This window comes from Panthera tigris, chromosome A2 (assembly GCF_018350195.1).
Source record: "Panthera tigris isolate Pti1 chromosome A2, P.tigris_Pti1_mat1.1, whole genome shotgun sequence".
Classification (NCBI taxonomy): domain Eukaryota; kingdom Metazoa; phylum Chordata; class Mammalia; order Carnivora; family Felidae; genus Panthera; species Panthera tigris.
The window spans coordinates 5,488,864-5,506,507 of NC_056661.1; the positions used below are offsets into that span (position 1 = coordinate 5,488,864).

Genomic DNA, 17,644 nt, shown 5'->3' on the forward strand with positions numbered 1-17,644 from the left:
AAAAAAAAAAAAATGAAGTAAAATAAAATCTTAAAAAAATTAAAAACACATAAATAAATAAATAAATAAATAGATAGATAGATAGATAGATACATACATAGATAGATAAAAACCTGGGTGGCCCAGTAGGTCGAGCATCCGACTTCAGCTCAGGTCATCATCTCGCAGTCCGTGAACTTGAGCCCCGCATCGGGCTCTGTGCTGACAGTTCAGAGCCTGGAGCCTGCTTCGGATTCTGTGTCTCCCTCTCTCTCGGGCCCTCCCCTGTCTGCACTCTGTCTCTGTTTCTCTCTCAAAAATAAACAAACATTAAAAAAAATTTTTTTTAATAAATAAGGCAGTGCAAAGAATCCCCTAGGGCCTGCCTGGCCACCTGCTGCTATGTGAGGATTGGATGGCAAATCGGGAGTCAGCCTTCTCGATGTGTTGTGCTGGCTCACTACACTCCCACACAGATCTTATGTTCCCCTGCCTGGATCAAGCTGGATTATTGGCACGCGGCACTTGATCTCAGGGTCGTGTGTTCAAGCCCCACATTGGGCATAAAACTTACTTTAAAAAAAAGAAAGAAAACAAAAGAAAACAAAAGGAAAAGGAAAAGCAAAGGAAAGGAAAAGAAAAGAAAAGAAAAGAAAAGAAAAGAAAAGAAAAGAAAAGAAAAAAGAAAAAAAAGAAGAAAATAGTCTGTTTCGGGAGGTCGGGTTCTCTGTCCCCCAAACTTGTCTGTACCGATCTCTAGAGCTTTCCCTATGGATGTGCTCTGCTCCAAGAAATGAGAACAGTCTGGAATTGCATCCAGAGTAGATCTTTTTACTGACAGAAACTAGCATCACAAACCAAAATTGCCCATGACTGGAACTAATCGGGAACAATTCAAATTGTAGCAGTTGAGAAAGAAAGGGAGGGAGGGTCAGAAAAAGAGGATGGGAGAGACAGAGAAAGAGAATCCATCCTGCTGGTTACAGGCAGTTTTCAAAATTTGACTCCGAAAGAAACGTAAAAATTGACACTGGGGAAAACAACAACAACAACAACAAAAAAAAGAGTCAACAAGGCTAGCACTGGCTAAGGCTATCTAAGGTAAAATCAAATTCTGACAAAAATTATTTCCATGGCCGGAAACAATGAAATTCACACAGGGAAAATGTTGTAAGGAAAAACAAGACTGAAAATTTGCACAGGAAAAAACTGGATACAGTTTTAAAAAAAAAATTTTTTTTTAATGTTTATTTATTTTTGAGACAGAGAGAGACAAAGCATGAACGGGGGAGGGTCAGGGAGAGGGAGACACAGAATCTGAAACAGGCTCCAGGCTCTGAGCTGTCAGCACAGAGGCCAAGGCGGAGCTCGAACTCACGGACCGTGAGATCATGACCTGAGCCGAAGTCGGCCGCTTAACCGACTGAGCCACCCAGGCGCCCCTGGATACAGTTTTGTAACTGTTTATAACTATGCTGTATCACAATTGATCAAAGAATTAAGTTACCGTAACGGAGGTGGGGACTCTGTCAGCCAGCCCACATTGGGATGATTCTGATTTGAATTTGGCTCCTTGTACACATGGACTCAAACTGTCCTTGGCTGTTTCACACACCTGCTGGCCTTCCCTGCCCGTCACGCTGCGTGTGTTCCTTTCCTGTGGCTGCTGTAGTGAAGTACCACCGACTGGATGGCTTAACCCAACAGAATTAATTTCCTCACGTTTCTGGAAGCTGGAAATCCAAAATCAATGTGTCCGCGGGGCCACGGTCCCTCTCAAGTCTGCAGGGAAGAGCCTTCTTTGACTCTCCCTAACTTCTGGTGGGTGCCGGCCAACCTTGCCATTCTTGATCACTCCAATCTCCACCTCTGTCATCACACGACCTTCTCCTCTGTGTCTGGGTCCAAATTTCCCTCTTCTTATAAAGAAACCAAATCATACTGGATTGAGGGAGGGCCCACCCACCCTCACCCTCACCCCACTGTAGCATGACTTCATTTTAACTTGATTACGTCTGCAAAGACCCTCTTTCCAGGTAAGGTCACATTCACAGGTTCTGGGTGGACATGAATTTCGGGGAAACACTATTCAACCCAGCACACCAGGATAAGCTCAGATTCCTGTCTCACCCACCTTAAGCACACCCTGATCTGCCCTCTGCATATGAAGGAGACGAATTTCAAACTCTGTGGACAGGAAGATTCCTCTCCCAACAATGAACACAAATCCCCTTCCCTGAGCAGAAATAACGAGGTTGGAGGACACTTGTCTCATCTGCCCTAAACAGCTAAGGGAAGGAGGACTCCTGGCTGACTACCCCACCCCCGCTTCTGTAAGGCTGGTCTCCCTTTCTTCCTACCTGTCATCCCCTCAGCAAACTGCAAAATGCACCTACTGCCCCCCAGGCAGTAGTTGGACACGCTTTGTACACAGACCCACTGACCCACAGGATATCAGCCTGAGAAACAAAACAATTGGGGCGCCTGGGTGGCTCAGTCTGTTAAGCGTCCAACTTCAGCTCAGGTCATGATCTCACGGTCCGTGAGTTCGAGCCCCGCGTCGGGCTCTGTGCTGACAGCTCAGAGCCTGGAGCCTGTTTCAGATTCTGTGTCTCCCTCTCTCTCTGCCCCTCCCCTGTTCATGCTCTGTCTCTCTCTGTCTCAAAAATAAATAAATGTTAAAAAAAAAAAAAAAAAAAACAATACAGAAACACCACTCGATTCCCTGCAGGATGTAAGACTGCAATCGTGGTGGGTTTTTTTTTCTTCCTGGTGAAGACTCCCCACCTTTCATGAACATTTATAAACACCTACAGCTTTAAAAGTTCTCCAAGGTATGTTTTTTAAAGTGCATTTGAGCCAAGTATCTGCAGGATTATTTTAGTCCCTGCAGGGACCCCTGGGGTTTCACCAACCGTCAACCATCTTGGTCAGCAAAGCAGGCAGCCAGGCTTTAAGCAGTGATGTTGTATCAGTGTATTTGACAAATCCCTCTGGGTGACGTGCTAATTATTTTTCTAAAGAATGCCTAATTTTATTTTCAGTAGTTTCCATTTCAGATTTCCCTGACTGACAATGCTGTCCCTTTTATTGCTAGATTTCCGTTTGAATGACAATGTTCCCGAGCCATCTGTCCTACTGCAATAGGTTGTCCTGTTCTCTGACCAGCACCCCCATTGTTCTTATTACTGTAGATTTATAACTTCATATCCAGTGAGTTCCTCTCCTTGATAAGTTCGCTGCTATTATTCTAAGTGAATAGACATCCTTCACGGCATTTCAACTCTGACTTGCACTAAGATAGTTTATACCCTAAATCCCCTCTGGACAGAGACTCTTAAAAGTCAGAAGTCTGCTTTCTGCAAAAAGCTTCTTTTCCAGGGCTGGCATGTATGGCTGTGCAGGTTGTACACTGAACAACCAGATGGTGTCTGGGTACAGCACAGTCCTGTACATCAGGTTTTCATATTTACACTATTGTGTTGGTCTTCTAAGATGCACATTGGTTCACATTCCTACCGTCTGTGAAACTGGGGTGCACCACACATGGGTGACATGCCATCCCCTTAATTAGCAGAGTCAGAAACTGTGATGTTATGCCATGTCTGGTGAGCCTGCACAGCTAGTCAGAGGCAGAGTTGGGATTTGAAGCCCACAAGACCAGCCCACAGTTTTCCAATTTTGCACGGGGGCTTCTGCCCCATATTGGGAGGGAACCCTGTGTCCGGTCATGTGGAGAAAGAAAAAATTTTTTTGACCATAGCATCTGTGCTCGTGTGCAGGTGCCCATAAGCAAGAGCAAGTGGGCGGGGTGGAATCGGGAAAGACCCACCGCCCCTCTTTTGCCCACAGCTCTTCCTTCTGGAGGAGATGCGAGAGCGGAAGTTCGATGGCTTTGCCCGCACCATCCAGAAGGCCTGGCGACGCCACGTGGCAGTCCGGAAGTACGAAGAGATGCGGGAGGAAGGTGAGAGCCTGCGGGTGGGAGGCTCGGGGAGGGGACAGACCGACTCGGAGGAGCCAGGCCGCAAGCTCTGCCCCCCACCCTGTATCTCCACAGCGTCCAACATCCTGCTGAACAAGAAGGAGCGGAGACGAAACAGCATCAACCGGAACTTCGTCGGGGACTACCTGGGGCTAGAGGAGCGGCCGGAGCTGCGTCAGTTCCTGGGCAAGAGGGAACGCGTGGACTTCGCTGACTCGGTCACCAAGTACGACCGCCGCTTCAAGGTGAGGCACTAGCAGGGGGACATGTCTGGGGCCCTGGCCTCAGGCTGGCATCCCCACCAGAGGTACACCCTCGCCCGGCCCAGACACACCCGTCCTGAGGTATACATCCACCCTGCCTGGATACACCTGTCCCATCACAGGTACACCTTCATCCGGCCCAGATACACCTGTCCACAGGCATACGCTCACGTAGTGTAGCTACATCTGTCTATTAAATATGCCCTCATACAGCCCAGACACATCTGCCCATCACATATAGCTGCACCTGGCCAGACACAGCTGTCCACAATTGCACCCTCACCTCACCCAGAAGCCCTGACCATAGGACCACCCTCGCTTATCCTGGACACAACTATCCCTTAAGTATACCCTCAGACAGTCTAGATGGATCGGTCAGGTAGCCATATCTTCATCTGGCCCAGATACACCTGTGCACGGGTGCACTCTCACCTGGCCTGGGCACCCACGTCCAGCAGGTACACACCCTCACCTATCCTGTACCCGCTCAATGGCCCAGAAACCTCTCTCTAGCCAATGTACCCTTACTTAGCCTCCTATTTCTTACATAACATAACCACTCCTATATCTTCACATGGAGGGAAACCCTCAGCTGGCCTGTCCTTCACCACCCCCCTCCCCGAGGCTGATCCCCTAGAGCCAGGCGGCCCATGTCCAGGGCTCCAGCCACCAGCTCTGGTCCTGCATCCTCACAGCCCATCAAGAGGGACTTGATCCTGACGCCCAAGTGTGTGTATATGATCGGGCGGGAGAAGGTGAAGAAAGGACCAGAGAAGGGCCAGGTGCGTGAGATCCTGAAGAAGAAGGTGGAGATCCAGGCCCTTCGGGGAGTTTCCCTCAGGTGAGGCCAGGCCCTCGCCTGCCCCACTCACCCTCATCTGCCCCCTTGCCATCCTCAGGTGCCTTCACACTTGTTACCCCATCTGTCACTCCGACCATGCTACCTACCCCTATACCTGTCACCCTCTAGGCCCTACCTGTCACCTGCCCCTGCCCCCACATTCACGATCCCTGTTTGCCAACAGCACCTGTCCCCTCACCTGCCGCTTCTCTCTGACCATCTTCCCCAGCTCCTTGCCATTCCCCGCCCCCCGCCTTTTCCCCGGCCTGCGTCACCCCTCACTTGCCTTCACCCGACCCTCCCCGTCGCGTCTCACAGGTCAGTCCTGCCACCACCACTACCCCTCTCACCGGCCTTTCCTCCCACCCCGCCCCCAGCACGCGGCAGGACGACTTCTTCATCCTCCAAGAAGACGCGGCCGACAGCTTCCTGGAGAGCGTCTTCAAGACCGAATTCGTCAGCCTCCTGAGCAAGCGCTTCGAGGAGGCGACGCGGAGGGCCCTGCCCCTCACCTTCAGCGACACGTACGCTCCCCCCCCCCCCGCCCGCGTCCTCGGGCTGGGCTGAGCACGGCGCCCCCTCTCCCACCGCGCTTGGGGAGTGGGCCTCCCCGCAGCTGCCTCCTCTCCCCACAGACTACAGTTCCGAGTGAAGAAGGAGGGCTGGGGCGGAGGTGGCACCCGCAGTGTCACTTTCTCCCGTGGCTCCGGCGACGTGGCTGTGCTCAAGGCTAGTGGCCGGTCCCTCACGGTCGGCGTGGGTGACGGGCTGCCCAAAAGCTCCAGTGAGTCTGCGCAGAACTGGAGGGCGGAGCCAAAGAGGCGGGACCTGTGGGGGCGGGGCCAGCGAGGGGGACAAATCAAGGCCGTGGGGCCGGGTCGAGAGCAGGTGAGGGCCGTGGAGGGGTGAGTCTGGAGATATTTAATAGGGAGGTCGCAGCCACGGAGAGGGCTGGGTCAGCGAGGTAACCAATGAGTGGGAGAGAAATGTGGAGGAGGCGGGGCCACGGAGGCGATTCCCCCCCCCACTATGGGCGGGACCAGAGAGCCAGGCCAATGAGAGGTGAGTCCTGGGGGGAGGAGCCAATTACTGGGCAGAACCAGGGTTCCAGGGTCGGTGCTGATGGGACAGCCAGTGAGTCTGAGGGGGCGGGGCCCGGGGCGGGGCCACAGGGCAGACTGGACTTGTGGGCGGGGCCAAGAGCCTGCTGCGGTCTGGCCACCGTTCAAATTCCCATGTCCTTTCCCCTTTCAGAGCCTACACGGAAGGGAATGGCCCAGGGAAGACCTCGAAGGGCAGCCCAGGCCCCCACCCGGGCAGCCCCTGGGCCTCCCAGAGGTGAGAAGACGTGTCTTCCCTTGTCTTTTGTGTGCTCCACGACTTAAGCCAGACATGCTGTCAGCAGAGTGGGCCACTCTGTTCTCTGCCCAGAACTCTCCATAGCTCCCCATCTTCCACAAAATACAGACCAAGCTTAGTTTGATATTCAAAACCCTTCAGAATCCAACCCTAGCTAACCACCGACCTCTTCTCTCCTCCCATCTTCGACTCCTGTCATGCAAGCTACATCTTATTTGGCCAATTTAACCAATTTGTTCTTATCTCCAAGCCTTTGCTAGGGCTCTTTGCTCCTCTGGTCTCCCAAATTCTCTCTCAGCTTGACCTCCTATTCATCCTCCAAGACCCACCCACAAAAGCCCTCCTACAGAACAGGATGGAGGAAATCTTAACCCCTGAAGGGCCTCCCTCTGGGCCAGCACTTACCATGCTGAGTCGAGCATGTGGCTGGCTGCCTTCTCTCTCAGATGAGGAACTTGGAGCCAAATCCTCCCCAAATCCTCCTACCATCACCCTGATAAATGCCCCCACTCTTGCTCCTGCCACAGGCCTGGACCGCAATGGGGTGCCCCCCTTGGCCAGAAGGGGGGACCTGCCCCTAGAGATCCCATCTGGAGGGGGCTTCCAGCAGCCTCCCCGGGGCCCTCCGTCGTCAGCCCTGAGGGCCAGCAGACGCCCCCGGGCACGGCCCCCCTCGGAGCACAACACAGAATTCCTTAACGTGCCTGACCAGGGTGTGGCAGGGTAGGTGAGGACAGAGGGCAGCCCCAGGATGTGCACAGGGGGCAGGGGAGTGTCTGGACTCTGATGGGCGCTCCCTGTGCCCACAGCATGCAGAGGAAGCGCAGTGTGGGGCAGCGACCTGTGCCGGGCGTGGGCCGACCCAAGCCCCAGCCTCGGACGCATGGCCCACGGTGCCGGGCCCTGTACCAGTACGTGGGCCAAGATGTGGACGAGCTGAGCTTCAACGTGAACGAGGTCATCGAGATCCTCATGGAAGGTGTGTGTGTGAAAACCCCCATTCCTGCTCTCCTGCAACCCCCCCCCCCCATTCTCCCGAGGAGAACAGAAGCAACCAGACCCATCTGGAGATATTCTCTTCCGGGCCAGTGGCTGCATACGCCCGAAGGCCTTGGGTCTGGAGGTTCCCTCCTAAGCCACTCTGGGGACCTGGCCTCACAGCAGCAGACCCAATCCCTGGGCCTCATTTTTCTCTCCTGTCAAGCACAGGGCTAATAGCAGAACCTACCTCAAGAGACCCCTCGTGAGTAAAAAATGGGTCATGCCCAGATGACCCAGGCCACCTCCTACCTTAGTCCCCTGGGCTGCCCCCAGAGGGGCTTGGGACTCAACAGCACCCCCTGCGGGTAAATGGGGAGCCCCAACGGGGTTATTAACTGGTCCATCATGGGGAGTGTGGGGAGGCGCCTGTAGGAAGAGACGATGAGGGAAGAGCACAAGAGAATGGTCTAGAATGTGACAGAGTGTGAGGCAGTGGCAGGAAAACCATGTGTCCATCCCTCCCTCCCTTCCATCTGTGGACAGTTCTCTTCAGCGTCTGCCTTCTGCCACGCCAGTGGAAATGAATAAGACAGGCGCGGAGCCAGCATGAAAGCTGTCTCCCGGGCAAGCGGGGTGCCGCCTCACACTCCCTTCGCACCCACAGATTCCTCCGGCTGGTGGAAAGGCCGGCTGCATGGCCAGGAGGGCCTCTTCCCAGGAAACTACGTGGAGAAGATCTGAGAGACGGCCCCGGATTCTGCCTCCTGCCTGACTGCCTGCCAGGCCCTGCTGGCAGGGGCCTCGTTTTCCTTGGCCGCATTGGCCAGAAGGTCCAGTCCTGTGGCGTCCGGCCCAGCCCAGGCTCTGGGTCACCATTGGGGCTGGGGCTCACCCCTGCAGCCACTGCAGGGTCCTGGCCTCCCCCAGGTCACAAGCATTGCCTCCTGGGTCAAACAGGGCTAACATCAGAATCTACCTCCCAGCTGCCTTGTGCATATACGTGAGTTGTGTCCCGTGGGCCAAGTGCCAAGCACAGTTGGGGGCACACCTTGACAGGTGAGATCCGCCCCCCTCTTTCTCTCACCACTGAGGCAATAAACATTGGCCAGGTGAAAGCGTGGATTAATTTACTGAGCGTTAACAAGAACTACCATCTCACAACCCCATGAGGAAGGTGCCCCAAATATACCCCAATTGCAGGTGAAAAAAAATGGAGGCTGGGAGAAGTTTCATCATGTGCCCAAGATTCCACGGAGCCAAGCCTTGAACTCATATGCCCCCACCTGGCCTCTCCCAAAGCTGGAGTTTGCTCACTCACTGGCTCACCCACTGTTGGCCATGTGCATCCCTGCTTTCCTGCAGAAAGTGGTCTGGTGGGTCCTGTCAGCTTTGAATCTGCAGCCCCCAGGCCCATCTGGGACCTGCCTGGACCCTGAGGAGGGAGGCAGGTCCCACACAACCCCTCACAATGCACCCTGGGCCACCCCCGGCCCCTGCCCCCCACCCCATGTCTTTGCCTTCTTAGCTCTCACTCACTTGGGGTCAGGACTGGTTCTGATATCCAATGGCCCTGGCTTTCTGTACTTATTGTTATGAATTTAGGGGATCAGCCTGGCTACTGGTCTCCCCAGATGTTTCCAAATCAGTGATGGAGTCTGAGCCTTTCAGAACTCTCTGCAGATACAGCTGGAAACTGCGGGGGGTCCTGCCATGGTCTGAGCGTAAGGATCCTGACTTTCCAGATGGACACCCACTCTGTGCTCAGCCCTCAAAGAGCAGCCAGTCCAGGAGAGACAGAGCCAGACTCCTGGTGTCAGGACTGGGCCAGAGAAGGGCCAGGGGCAGGGGGAGGGAATGCAGAGAAGGAGCGGGCATTGCTGGAGGAGCCAAGAGATGGAAGAAAAGGGTTGGCGTGAGCAGATCTTGAAGGCAAACACCACATACACCGATCTCCACTGTGACAGAAGTCCGGGCAGAGGACACCTACCCGTGGGAGATGAGGTATCAGTGAAAGACTGTCCAGCAGAACCTTCTGCAGGTCTGAACCCTCTCTCTTCTGTACCTATCATGGGAAGCTGAGTGGGCTGGAAACAAACAAACAAAAAAATCACAAGGTTGCAACCGGTCCTCACCAACTCTTTTATTAGCCAACAATTATACAAAAGCATTTAACCGGTCGCTTGAATGTCCCTGGTTTCCTCTGTCTCTGGCGTTTGCCCCTCCACTGCCCAACCACCACTGTGTAGCTCTCTGTGACACTTAAATGCTAGGACAGGCTGGGGAGGAACTGCATAAGCCACCAACCTCATCAGCTGGGCATTTCCTGGAGAGGATTCGGGGCTTCCGCCTCCCTTCTCTGTCCCTGAACTCACCATGCAGGTTGCCTGCCCCTTGATATTTTGGGGTACAGCCCTGGGGCCCCACTGCCACGGCAGTCAGCCCATTTGCAGGAAGTAGCACATTCTGGGCCTCACATCTAGGTTACAGCATCTTCAGACTGCAAACCTCAGAATCACCTTGGCCCTGCCCACTCCACAGCCCCACATCCTGTTGACTTCTAGAATTTCTTAAGCCTGGCCCCTCCTCTCCCTTCCTTGGGTGGCCTGTCCTTCTGAGGCCTCACCCCACCCTTCCCCAGATTGCACCAACCCCCCTCCACACACAAAGACACCTCCACCCAGCACCAAATGATCTGTTTGGGTTTTGTGTTGTTTATTTATTTATTTTGAGAGAGGGAGAGAGAGAGACAGAGAGAGAGCAACCAGGGGAAGGGCAGAGAGAGAGAGCGAGAGGGAGAGAGAGAGAATCCCAAGCAGGCTCCATACCCAGTGTAGAGCCCGACACGGGTCTTGATCTCACGAACCATGAGATCATGACCTGAGCCAAAATCAAAAGTTGGATGCTTAACCAACTGAGCCACCCAGGTGCCCCAAATGATCTGTTTTTGTTTTTGTTTTTTTTTTATGAGTTTTTAACTGTATTAATGACAAATTAAAAAAACATTTTTTTAAATTCAAACAGCACGTGTGAAAAGTCTGTCTCACCCTCACTTGAAAATCTGTTCCCCTCCCCAGTTTTTTAATGTCTCCTTCCAATAGTATTTCTGCATATAAAGGCACATAGGTACATCTTATGTACACAGATGAAAATACACTGCACATAAAGTCCATACTTGCCCAGAACTCAAGAGACACCTCTTGAATATTACACAATGTATTATAGAGATCTGAGATCAAAGATCCACTTTACCATCCCCCCAATTGCCCACTCTCCAAACACCCAGGAATCAAATGGTGGACCTCCCCCTGCTAAAAATTCATCAATGGTGAGAACAGAAACCACACTCCTCGCTCTCTCTCCATGGTTCACAAGGCGCTGTGTGACCTTCCCTGCACCAAGTTCACTTTCTGACCTCCATACCCTGCCTCCACTCTGTTTCAGCAGTAAGCCGATCTCCTCACTAATCCTTGAAAAAGACAAGCCTGTCTTTCTCCACCTCAGGACATTTGCACCCACTATCCACTTCCCAGAGTCCCCTGACCTTCCATTTGTTCACTCCTTCCTGACCATCAGATAACAGCTCAAAAGTCAACTCCCAGAGAGGTTTCTCTTCCGTGTGTGTGTGTGTTTTTTTTTTTTCTTTGTAGCACTTAATATAATCTAAGATGGTTTTTTGTATTTGTTGATTCATTGTCTGTCTCCCTATTTTAAAATGTGAGCAGGCCCCTGAGGCACAGTCCCTTGCCCTGAGGGACTTTGTTTGTTCTCGGGTACCCAATGCCTAGCACACAGTTGGCGCTCAAGGAATGTAGGATGGATAGGTGACTCATTCCACCCAGGGCTCTCCATCCTTAAGCTACACCTGTCCTGAGGTCAGGTTTCTTGCCCTTGGCTTGTTTCTTGCCCTTGGCTATCACAAGGGGCCCATTTCAACTTCAGAAGTAAGTTCATTGACAATTTTGACGATCATTGGCAATTTCCCTCTAAAGAGGCAGCCCAATCATCACGACCTCTTCAAACAGAAGAACGGCTGTGTGCCCCCTTTCGAGAGCTGGTGACGGGAAGGGAGGGGATAAAGATACCCATTTTGCAAAGGAGAACAGAGGTTCCGAATGATTTTAAGCCAGGATCCCTGGGCACAGACTTTTAAAGGGGAACTCTTTGATAGGCCCGGGCTTGCAAACCCGTAGCGAGCGCCGCCTATACGGCTCTCCAGGAGGACCCAGATCCCAGGCTCCGCCCCCTCGGGGGGCGTCTTGCGCAGGGCCTGCCCCGCTCTCGCGAGAGCTGGCAGGCGGAAAATGGCGCCGACGTGAGCGCGAGCCCGCGGCCGTCCAGGGAGTCGCCACAGCCTCAGCCGGAGCCGCCGGAGCCGCCGGAACAAGAGGCTGAGCCGGGTCGAGGATGGTGAGCGCGGCGCCGGGGGTTCGGGCGCGACGAACCGGCGGGTACTGGCGGGGCGCGGCCCTGTCGCATGCGCACCGTCCGGTCGACCCCGCCCCCACATCCGGGCACTCTCCCGCCGCTGGCTGTCACTTGGGGAAGCACCCCACCCCTGCTTCCTGGCCTGGCTTCGACTCGGCCACGCCTACAGCGCTTGGGCTCCGCCCCTGGTCCTTTTACATCCGGGTCTTAGCACCCCCAGGTTCGACTGCACAGCTGGAGCCGGGAGGGTGTATATTTTCGTCCTCACACGATCCACTGGACCACTCCTGGCCCCTCCAGCATGTTCCTAGCGGCGCCCTATTCAGAGCCCCGTCTGTATAATGTTCGTCCCGCCCGCTCCCTGTAGGCCACGCCTCTGCTGTGTAAGGGACATCCCACCGGCCCTAGTTTGGGTCGAGGGACTTCTTTCACATGAGTAATTGTTGACATACCCCTTTCTGCGATTGGGTCACCTTCCAGTTCCCTCTCAGAGGGTGGAACGCAGGAGGCTCAATCCACTCTTTCCCTCCTGCCCTCCCTTGATGACGATTCCCTAGGATGGGGGCTGACCATCCAGGTGATGTCTCCAGGGCATTCGCTACTTCACAAATGTCCAGCGGTCTTGGCGGGGCGGGAGGGGTGACCCTGGCTGATCCAGGCCGACGTGGGCCCAGAGGGGTTCTCCCTGCTTTTTCCTTCCACTAGGAGGAGGAACCCTCGGGGCCCAGCCCGGACATGCCGGCCACTGCAGAGTCCAGCTTCAGTGAGACTGACAAGGAGGTGTTGTCCCCAGTCGCGGCTGCCGCAGCCCCCCCCTCTTCCATGGGGGAGGACCCAGGCCCTGACCGGGCAGCCACACCCCCAGTGTGGGACCGCGGAGGGCCTGGAGGGTCCCAGCAGGGTGCTCCTTCAGCCCCAGACAGTGGCCAGCCTGGCCCTGGATCTGGCCTTGGCCCAACCAGCACAGTCTCGGGGACCAGCGAGGACCTGAGGCCTCCCAGACGACGCCAACAACCAGGTGATCTGTGATGGAACCTTCTGCGGGGCGGGGGGGGGGGGGGGGGGGTTACAGGCCTTGGAATAATGGAGAGGAGTACAGAGTATCTCCAGACTTGGGGCTCATCTAGAGGGAATCACCATTGAGCACCAAGTGCGCCCCAGGCTGTGGCTACAGTGATGAGCCACGCCAGCTCAGCCCCTGCCCTCCGGTAGTTCAGTCTGGTGGGGGAAGCAGAGGGTAAAGGCCTTGATGGGAAACCAGTAGCGTCATTCCAGCCTCTCTGGGGCAGAACTCCGGACAGCGTGGATGGGGGAAGGGTGAGTGACACCCCCTCCACTTCTGTGCATCCTTCAGGGAAGCAGATACCCTGCTCCAGCCCTGGATGCTGTCTCAGTTTCCCCAGTGTTCGAGACCTGGCACAGCATCTGCGTACCCACTGCCCACCCACACAGTCCCTGGAAGGTAGGGCCAGAGCAGGTGGTGGGGAGGCAGTTGGGGTGGAAGGCAGGTGGAAGGCAGGCAGAGCCTCCAGGCCAGCCTTGGCCACCGGTCTCCACTCCTGTGTCCTTCATCCGTGCCCCGCCAGGCAAGCTCTTCCGCTGTTCCGCCCTGAGCTGCACCGAGACCTTCCCCACCATGCAGGAACTGGTGGCACATGGCAAGCTGCACTACAAACCCAATCGCTACTTCAAGTGAGACCCTGACCATCTCGACTTCCACCTGTGCTCCGTGACCAGGCCCCAGGCAGCTTCTCCCACCCCTGGTTTGATTGCCACCACCTGGGGTCCAGGCCTTTGTCCCTTTCTAGTCAAGGGGGTTGGTCCCGGCAGTGGGCGCAGCCTCGAGCAAGGCCTGCCCTTACCTGCGCTAAAGGGACTGGTTGCTGGAGCGAGTCCCAGAGACGCGGAGGCCCGAGCTCGGAAAGGGGCGGAGCATACGTGCTGTGTCTCCGCCCAGTCCCTCCTTCCCTGCCTGGAGGAAAGCCGGCCACCTAAGTCAAAATTGAGACCTCCTATCTCGTTTTCCCAGGGCAAGGACTCGGAGGGGTCTGGAAGGGTCGCGGCCACACGGGGGGGGGCGCCTAGAGCAAGCTTCTCCCCCGCAAGTGGGGGATACGTGATTTGGGCTTTATGCTCCCTTCCTTACTTCCCGACCTCGCGCGGCGGCCCCCCAGGTAGGATCGGATCGGCCCTACCCTTGTCCCCCAGGAGACCCAGCCCAGCCTTGTGCCTGCCCCCAGGTGTGAGAACTGCCTCCTGCGCTTCCGCACGCACCGCTCGCTCTTCAAGCATCTGCATGTTTGCGCCGAGCATGCGCAGAGCCCAGCCCCGCCGCCACCCCCGGCCCTCGACAAGGAGCCCCCGGCGCCCGAACGTCCCCAGGAGTCAGACGCTGCGTCCGCGCCGGGCCTGCCGTTCCCGCTGCTCGAGCCCTTCACGACCCCCGCCCCTGCCCCCACCGGGCCCTTCCTGCCCTACTTGAACCCCGCGCCCTTTGGCCTAACCCCCCCGCGCCTGCGCCCCTTCCTGGCTGCGGCGCCCGGGCCGCCCGCCTCCAGCGCCGCAGTCTGGAAAAAGAGCCAAGGTGAGTGTGGGAACAGGGCCGCCTGAAGGGTGAACTGAGCTCGCGCGGACTTCTGACCTTGACCCGCCCGTTTACCTCAGGTGCCGGCGGCAGCCCGCGAAGACCCCAGGGCGGCTCCGACGCACCCTCAGGTGCGTGCAGGTGACCACCAGGGACGGGTGGAGGGGAATTTCTGTCCTGCGCCCTGCCAGGCCCAGGGGATGCTGGGAGGCAGCGTTGCCCACCCCTTCCCAGGTGGCCACAACTGCTACCCACGAAATACAAGATTTTGCCTTAAAAATTATTGGCCCCCGAGCCTTCGTCTGCGCCGGCGTTTCCGTGTAAAACCCGCGCCCGGTTCACGAGTCCTTCCCCCTGCGGTGGCTCCAAGGGGTAGGAGCGGGGGATTCGGATACAAGTTTAGTGTCCCCAGTTACGGAGGGGTGGGACGCGATCCGGGGAAGTGGATCTGCCAGACCAAACCCGCCCGTGCACGGGAGCCGATGGGGAGGCGGGGAAAGATCTGACCCGCACTCGTCCTCGTCCGCCATCCTTGGGGGTGGAAGGGTCTTCCGGGACTGACGGGGGCCCCGCCTGCCCGCAGGGCACGCGGCCCCGAGCCGCATCGTGTGGGAGCACACGCGCGGCCGCTACTCGTGCATGCAGTGCGCCTTCTCCACGGCCTCGCGGCCCGCCATGACACTGCACCTGGAGGACCACCGCCCCATCGCCCCCGCGGCCCCGGCGCCCGGGCAGCCGCGCCCCGACGCGCCGCCGGGTAAGGCCGAGGAGCGCGCGGGTGGGGAGGGCGGGGGCCCCGAGGCGAGGGGCGGGGCCGAGGCTCAGGCGCCGCCTCCTCTGCCCCACCCAGACCCGGCCCCGCTTGCACCCAAGGTGTCTCCGCTGCTGGCAGAGGGGGAGTGTCCGGTTTTCTCGCCGTTCTGAATCCGGCCGCGGGCGGGGGGGCGGGGGGGGGAGGGGGAGGGGGGGCTCAACTGTGGGTGTGGGTAGTTTTGTCGTTTTCGCGGGGCCTAAGATGGAGAGGGTGGGGGGACAATAAAGGAGACACGATGAGCCAGCCTGTGCTGTGTCTGGGTCCCTTGCCCCTCCCAATGCACAGTCTGGCAGCCCTGGGATGCTCATACCTTGGGAGGGGACAAGCTTCCCCTCAACCTCACCTCAACACCGGGACCCGGGTCAGTGCTACCCTATCCAGCAGCAGTTAGGACTGCCAGTGTCCTGTCTTGTCCCACCATTTCCAGAAACCAGATGGGATGGAAATCCCACGTTTATTTAAAAGTCCCAGGAATCAGTGGGGTAGGACAGGCTGGGAGGCAGGGCCTGGCCCAGCTGGAGCCACTCGCCAATCCTGAGGCCGGTGTGGACTCACAGGTGACAGGGCCCCCAGGGCTGGGCACTCAGGCAGGCTAGGCTCAGGTTTTGTCTTGGTCACTGTCCTGGGGACCCTCCTCTTTGGCTCCCTGCTTTCACCTCTCCCCCTAGGCCAGCTCTGAAGAGGAAGGTGGGTCAGAGCCAGCCCCAGGGGGCCTGGCTCCTCCCTCTTCACCGCTTCCCTTTCAGTCTTCCAACCACAGGGATTTTCCCTTCCTTCCTGGGAAGTCAGTCCTGGGTCCACGTTCAAACTCTGGGGCCACACTGCTGTCCCAGCCCTGTAGTCACCAAAACCCAGCGGGCCGAGCCTCCTGAATGTGAAAGCCGCCTGCGTTGTTGACAGCCGCCCTTCAGAGGCTAGTTTTCTCTCCTGCGTCTTGCCTCCCTCCCGGCTCCACGGACCCCTAGCCCAGGCCTCAACCCTTTCCCTTCCTCAGGCACCTGAAGCAACAACCCTCCTGCCCTCCCCAACCCCCCAACAATCTGACCACCTCTGGAAACGGGGGTTTCTTCTGATGCCCACCCGGTACCCTTCCGTGGCTCCCCGCGGCTCTCTGGATGGAGACCGTGTTCTCCTAATAGCCCACAAGGCCCATCTTGAACCTCCCCATGCCCTCCCTCACCACCCTCCTCTTCCCCCTTATCCTCTCCTCCCAGGGAGCATAGCCCTTCCGTGAATAAGACCGCCCCAGCCTCCTTGCAGGTGAACAGCCCCAAACTCCAGAGAGGCCCTTCATCCTCTCCTGAAGGCAGGTGTGGGGGGTGGTCTGAGTGCCCTTAGGATCGGCCCACCTGCACCCAGGGGCCCGCCTGCCCACCTACCTGCCTGCCTTTGTGGCCACCCGAGATGTCACGGTGGGCTTCAGGGCTGTGATGCCCTTAATGGGGTTGTAGCTGAGACTCAGCTGGCTTAGGCCAGGTGTCTGTCCACCAGCACCTCCAGGCCCAGGCTGAGGCAGGTATCACCGAGCGCCAGCTGTGGGGCCAGGTGGGCCATCGGGGGATCCTGGGGCTCCAGGCCCCCTCAGAGCTCTCCTCTTCTCTGCCATGAGCCTTGGAACCAGGACTCTGACCCTGGAGAAGATTCAACCTCCCCACCTCTTAGTTTGTTAGTCCTTAAGATGGGTGTCACGATGCTTGCTCACTCCCTGGAATCCTTGTGAAGATTCAGAGGGACCAGGTGAGGGGGGACACTTGGGAAATGTTTCTGAGTGATTCACGTCCCTCTGCCCACCAAGCCCATGCGTCCAAACTGATTCCACCGATGGTCCCCCCTCCCCCAACCACAAAATGCCTGACAGCTGAGTCCTCGTGGGGCCCGGGCTCCGCCCAGCAGAGGGCGCCCAGGAGTGTCCATCTGAAGGGACAGGGAAGGACAGCAAGCGCGTCCCTGCAGGCGTCCACTTGGCCTGGCTGCCCCCGCCGCGGGGACAGGTTGGTAAGAGACTGCGGGTCACGTGGAAACACTGAGCCTCTGCAGATAAGCCGTGAGGCCGGCCAGGTACCCGCCCACCGCCCGGCAGTTGTCAACCATGCTCCGTCACCAGACTGAGAGGGGAAATGAAGGCTCCTGGGCACGTGTCCCGGAGCCCTGCCTCTGACACGGATCCGAACACCCCCATCCCGGGCCCCTGGCTCCTCCGAGCGCCCCGTGGCCCCAGGATGGGCCGCCCACGTGCTCAGTCCTCTTCCACTGCGTGCACTGGGACCACGTGCGGCTCAGCCTGGCCTCCACCGCCGTGTCCATCCCCTACTCCACCCCCACCTCCGGCCAGGGCAGCCAGGTACACGGCTGAACGTGCCCACTCCGCCCCCGTCCCTGCCCCCCTGCCGTGTGCTCGGAACCGGTACCCTTC

General features: G+C 57.1%; 2 protein-coding genes across 5 annotated transcripts in view; both read left to right on the forward strand.

The window, feature by feature from the left end:
* MYO1F (myosin IF) overlaps positions 1-8,523 on the forward strand; it is a 32,959-nt gene extending 24,436 nt beyond the window's left edge. For both annotated transcript variants that reach the window (XM_042977981.1, XM_042977980.1), the window contains exons 20-28: positions 3,832-3,946; positions 4,040-4,209; positions 4,923-5,068; positions 5,446-5,592; positions 5,704-5,852; positions 6,323-6,406; positions 6,955-7,150; positions 7,237-7,406; positions 8,073-8,523. In XM_042977981.1, the coding sequence (XP_042833915.1) occupies positions 3,832-3,946; positions 4,040-4,209; positions 4,923-5,068; positions 5,446-5,592; positions 5,704-5,852; positions 6,323-6,406; positions 6,955-7,150; positions 7,237-7,406; positions 8,073-8,149 (1,254 nt within the window). In that variant the 3' untranslated portion in view covers positions 8,150-8,523. The remainder of the gene's footprint in view (positions 1-3,831; positions 3,947-4,039; positions 4,210-4,922; positions 5,069-5,445; positions 5,593-5,703; positions 5,853-6,322; positions 6,407-6,954; positions 7,151-7,236; positions 7,407-8,072) is intronic.
* Positions 8,524-11,067: 2,544 nt separating this feature from the next.
* Positions 11,068-15,350, forward strand: ZNF414 (zinc finger protein 414). Of its 3 annotated transcripts, none has more exons than XM_042977987.1 (8): positions 11,068-11,815; positions 12,539-12,851; positions 13,188-13,295; positions 13,420-13,525; positions 14,074-14,417; positions 14,498-14,548; positions 15,001-15,174; positions 15,268-15,350. In XM_042977987.1, the coding sequence occupies exons 1-8, from the start codon at positions 11,813-11,815 to the stop codon at positions 15,339-15,341; spliced, it is 1,173 nt and encodes a 390-aa protein (XP_042833921.1). In that variant the 5' UTR covers positions 11,068-11,812; the 3' UTR covers positions 15,342-15,350. The 3 variants fall into 3 exon arrangements, with proteins under 3 accessions (XP_042833921.1, XP_042833920.1, XP_042833919.1); XM_042977986.1 differs by lacking the exon at positions 11,068-11,815 and adding an exon at positions 11,839-12,176; XM_042977985.1 differs by lacking the exon at positions 11,068-11,815 and adding an exon at positions 12,128-12,216.
* The last annotated feature ends 2,294 nt before the right edge of the window (positions 15,351-17,644 follow it).

Excerpts from the sequence above, each read along its gene's own strand:
- ZNF414 (XM_042977986.1), top strand. The coding sequence starts at position 12,135 with ATGTTCCTAGCGGCGCCCTATTCAGAGCCCCGTCTGTATAAT. Across the intron at positions 14,418-14,497 it reads AGTCTGGAAAAAGAGCCAAG|GTGCCGGCGGCAGCCCGCGA; the intron begins GTGAGTGTGGGA and ends CGTTTACCTCAG. Across the intron at positions 15,175-15,267 it reads GCGCCCCGACGCGCCGCCGG|ACCCGGCCCCGCTTGCACCC; the intron begins GTAAGGCCGAGG and ends TGCCCCACCCAG.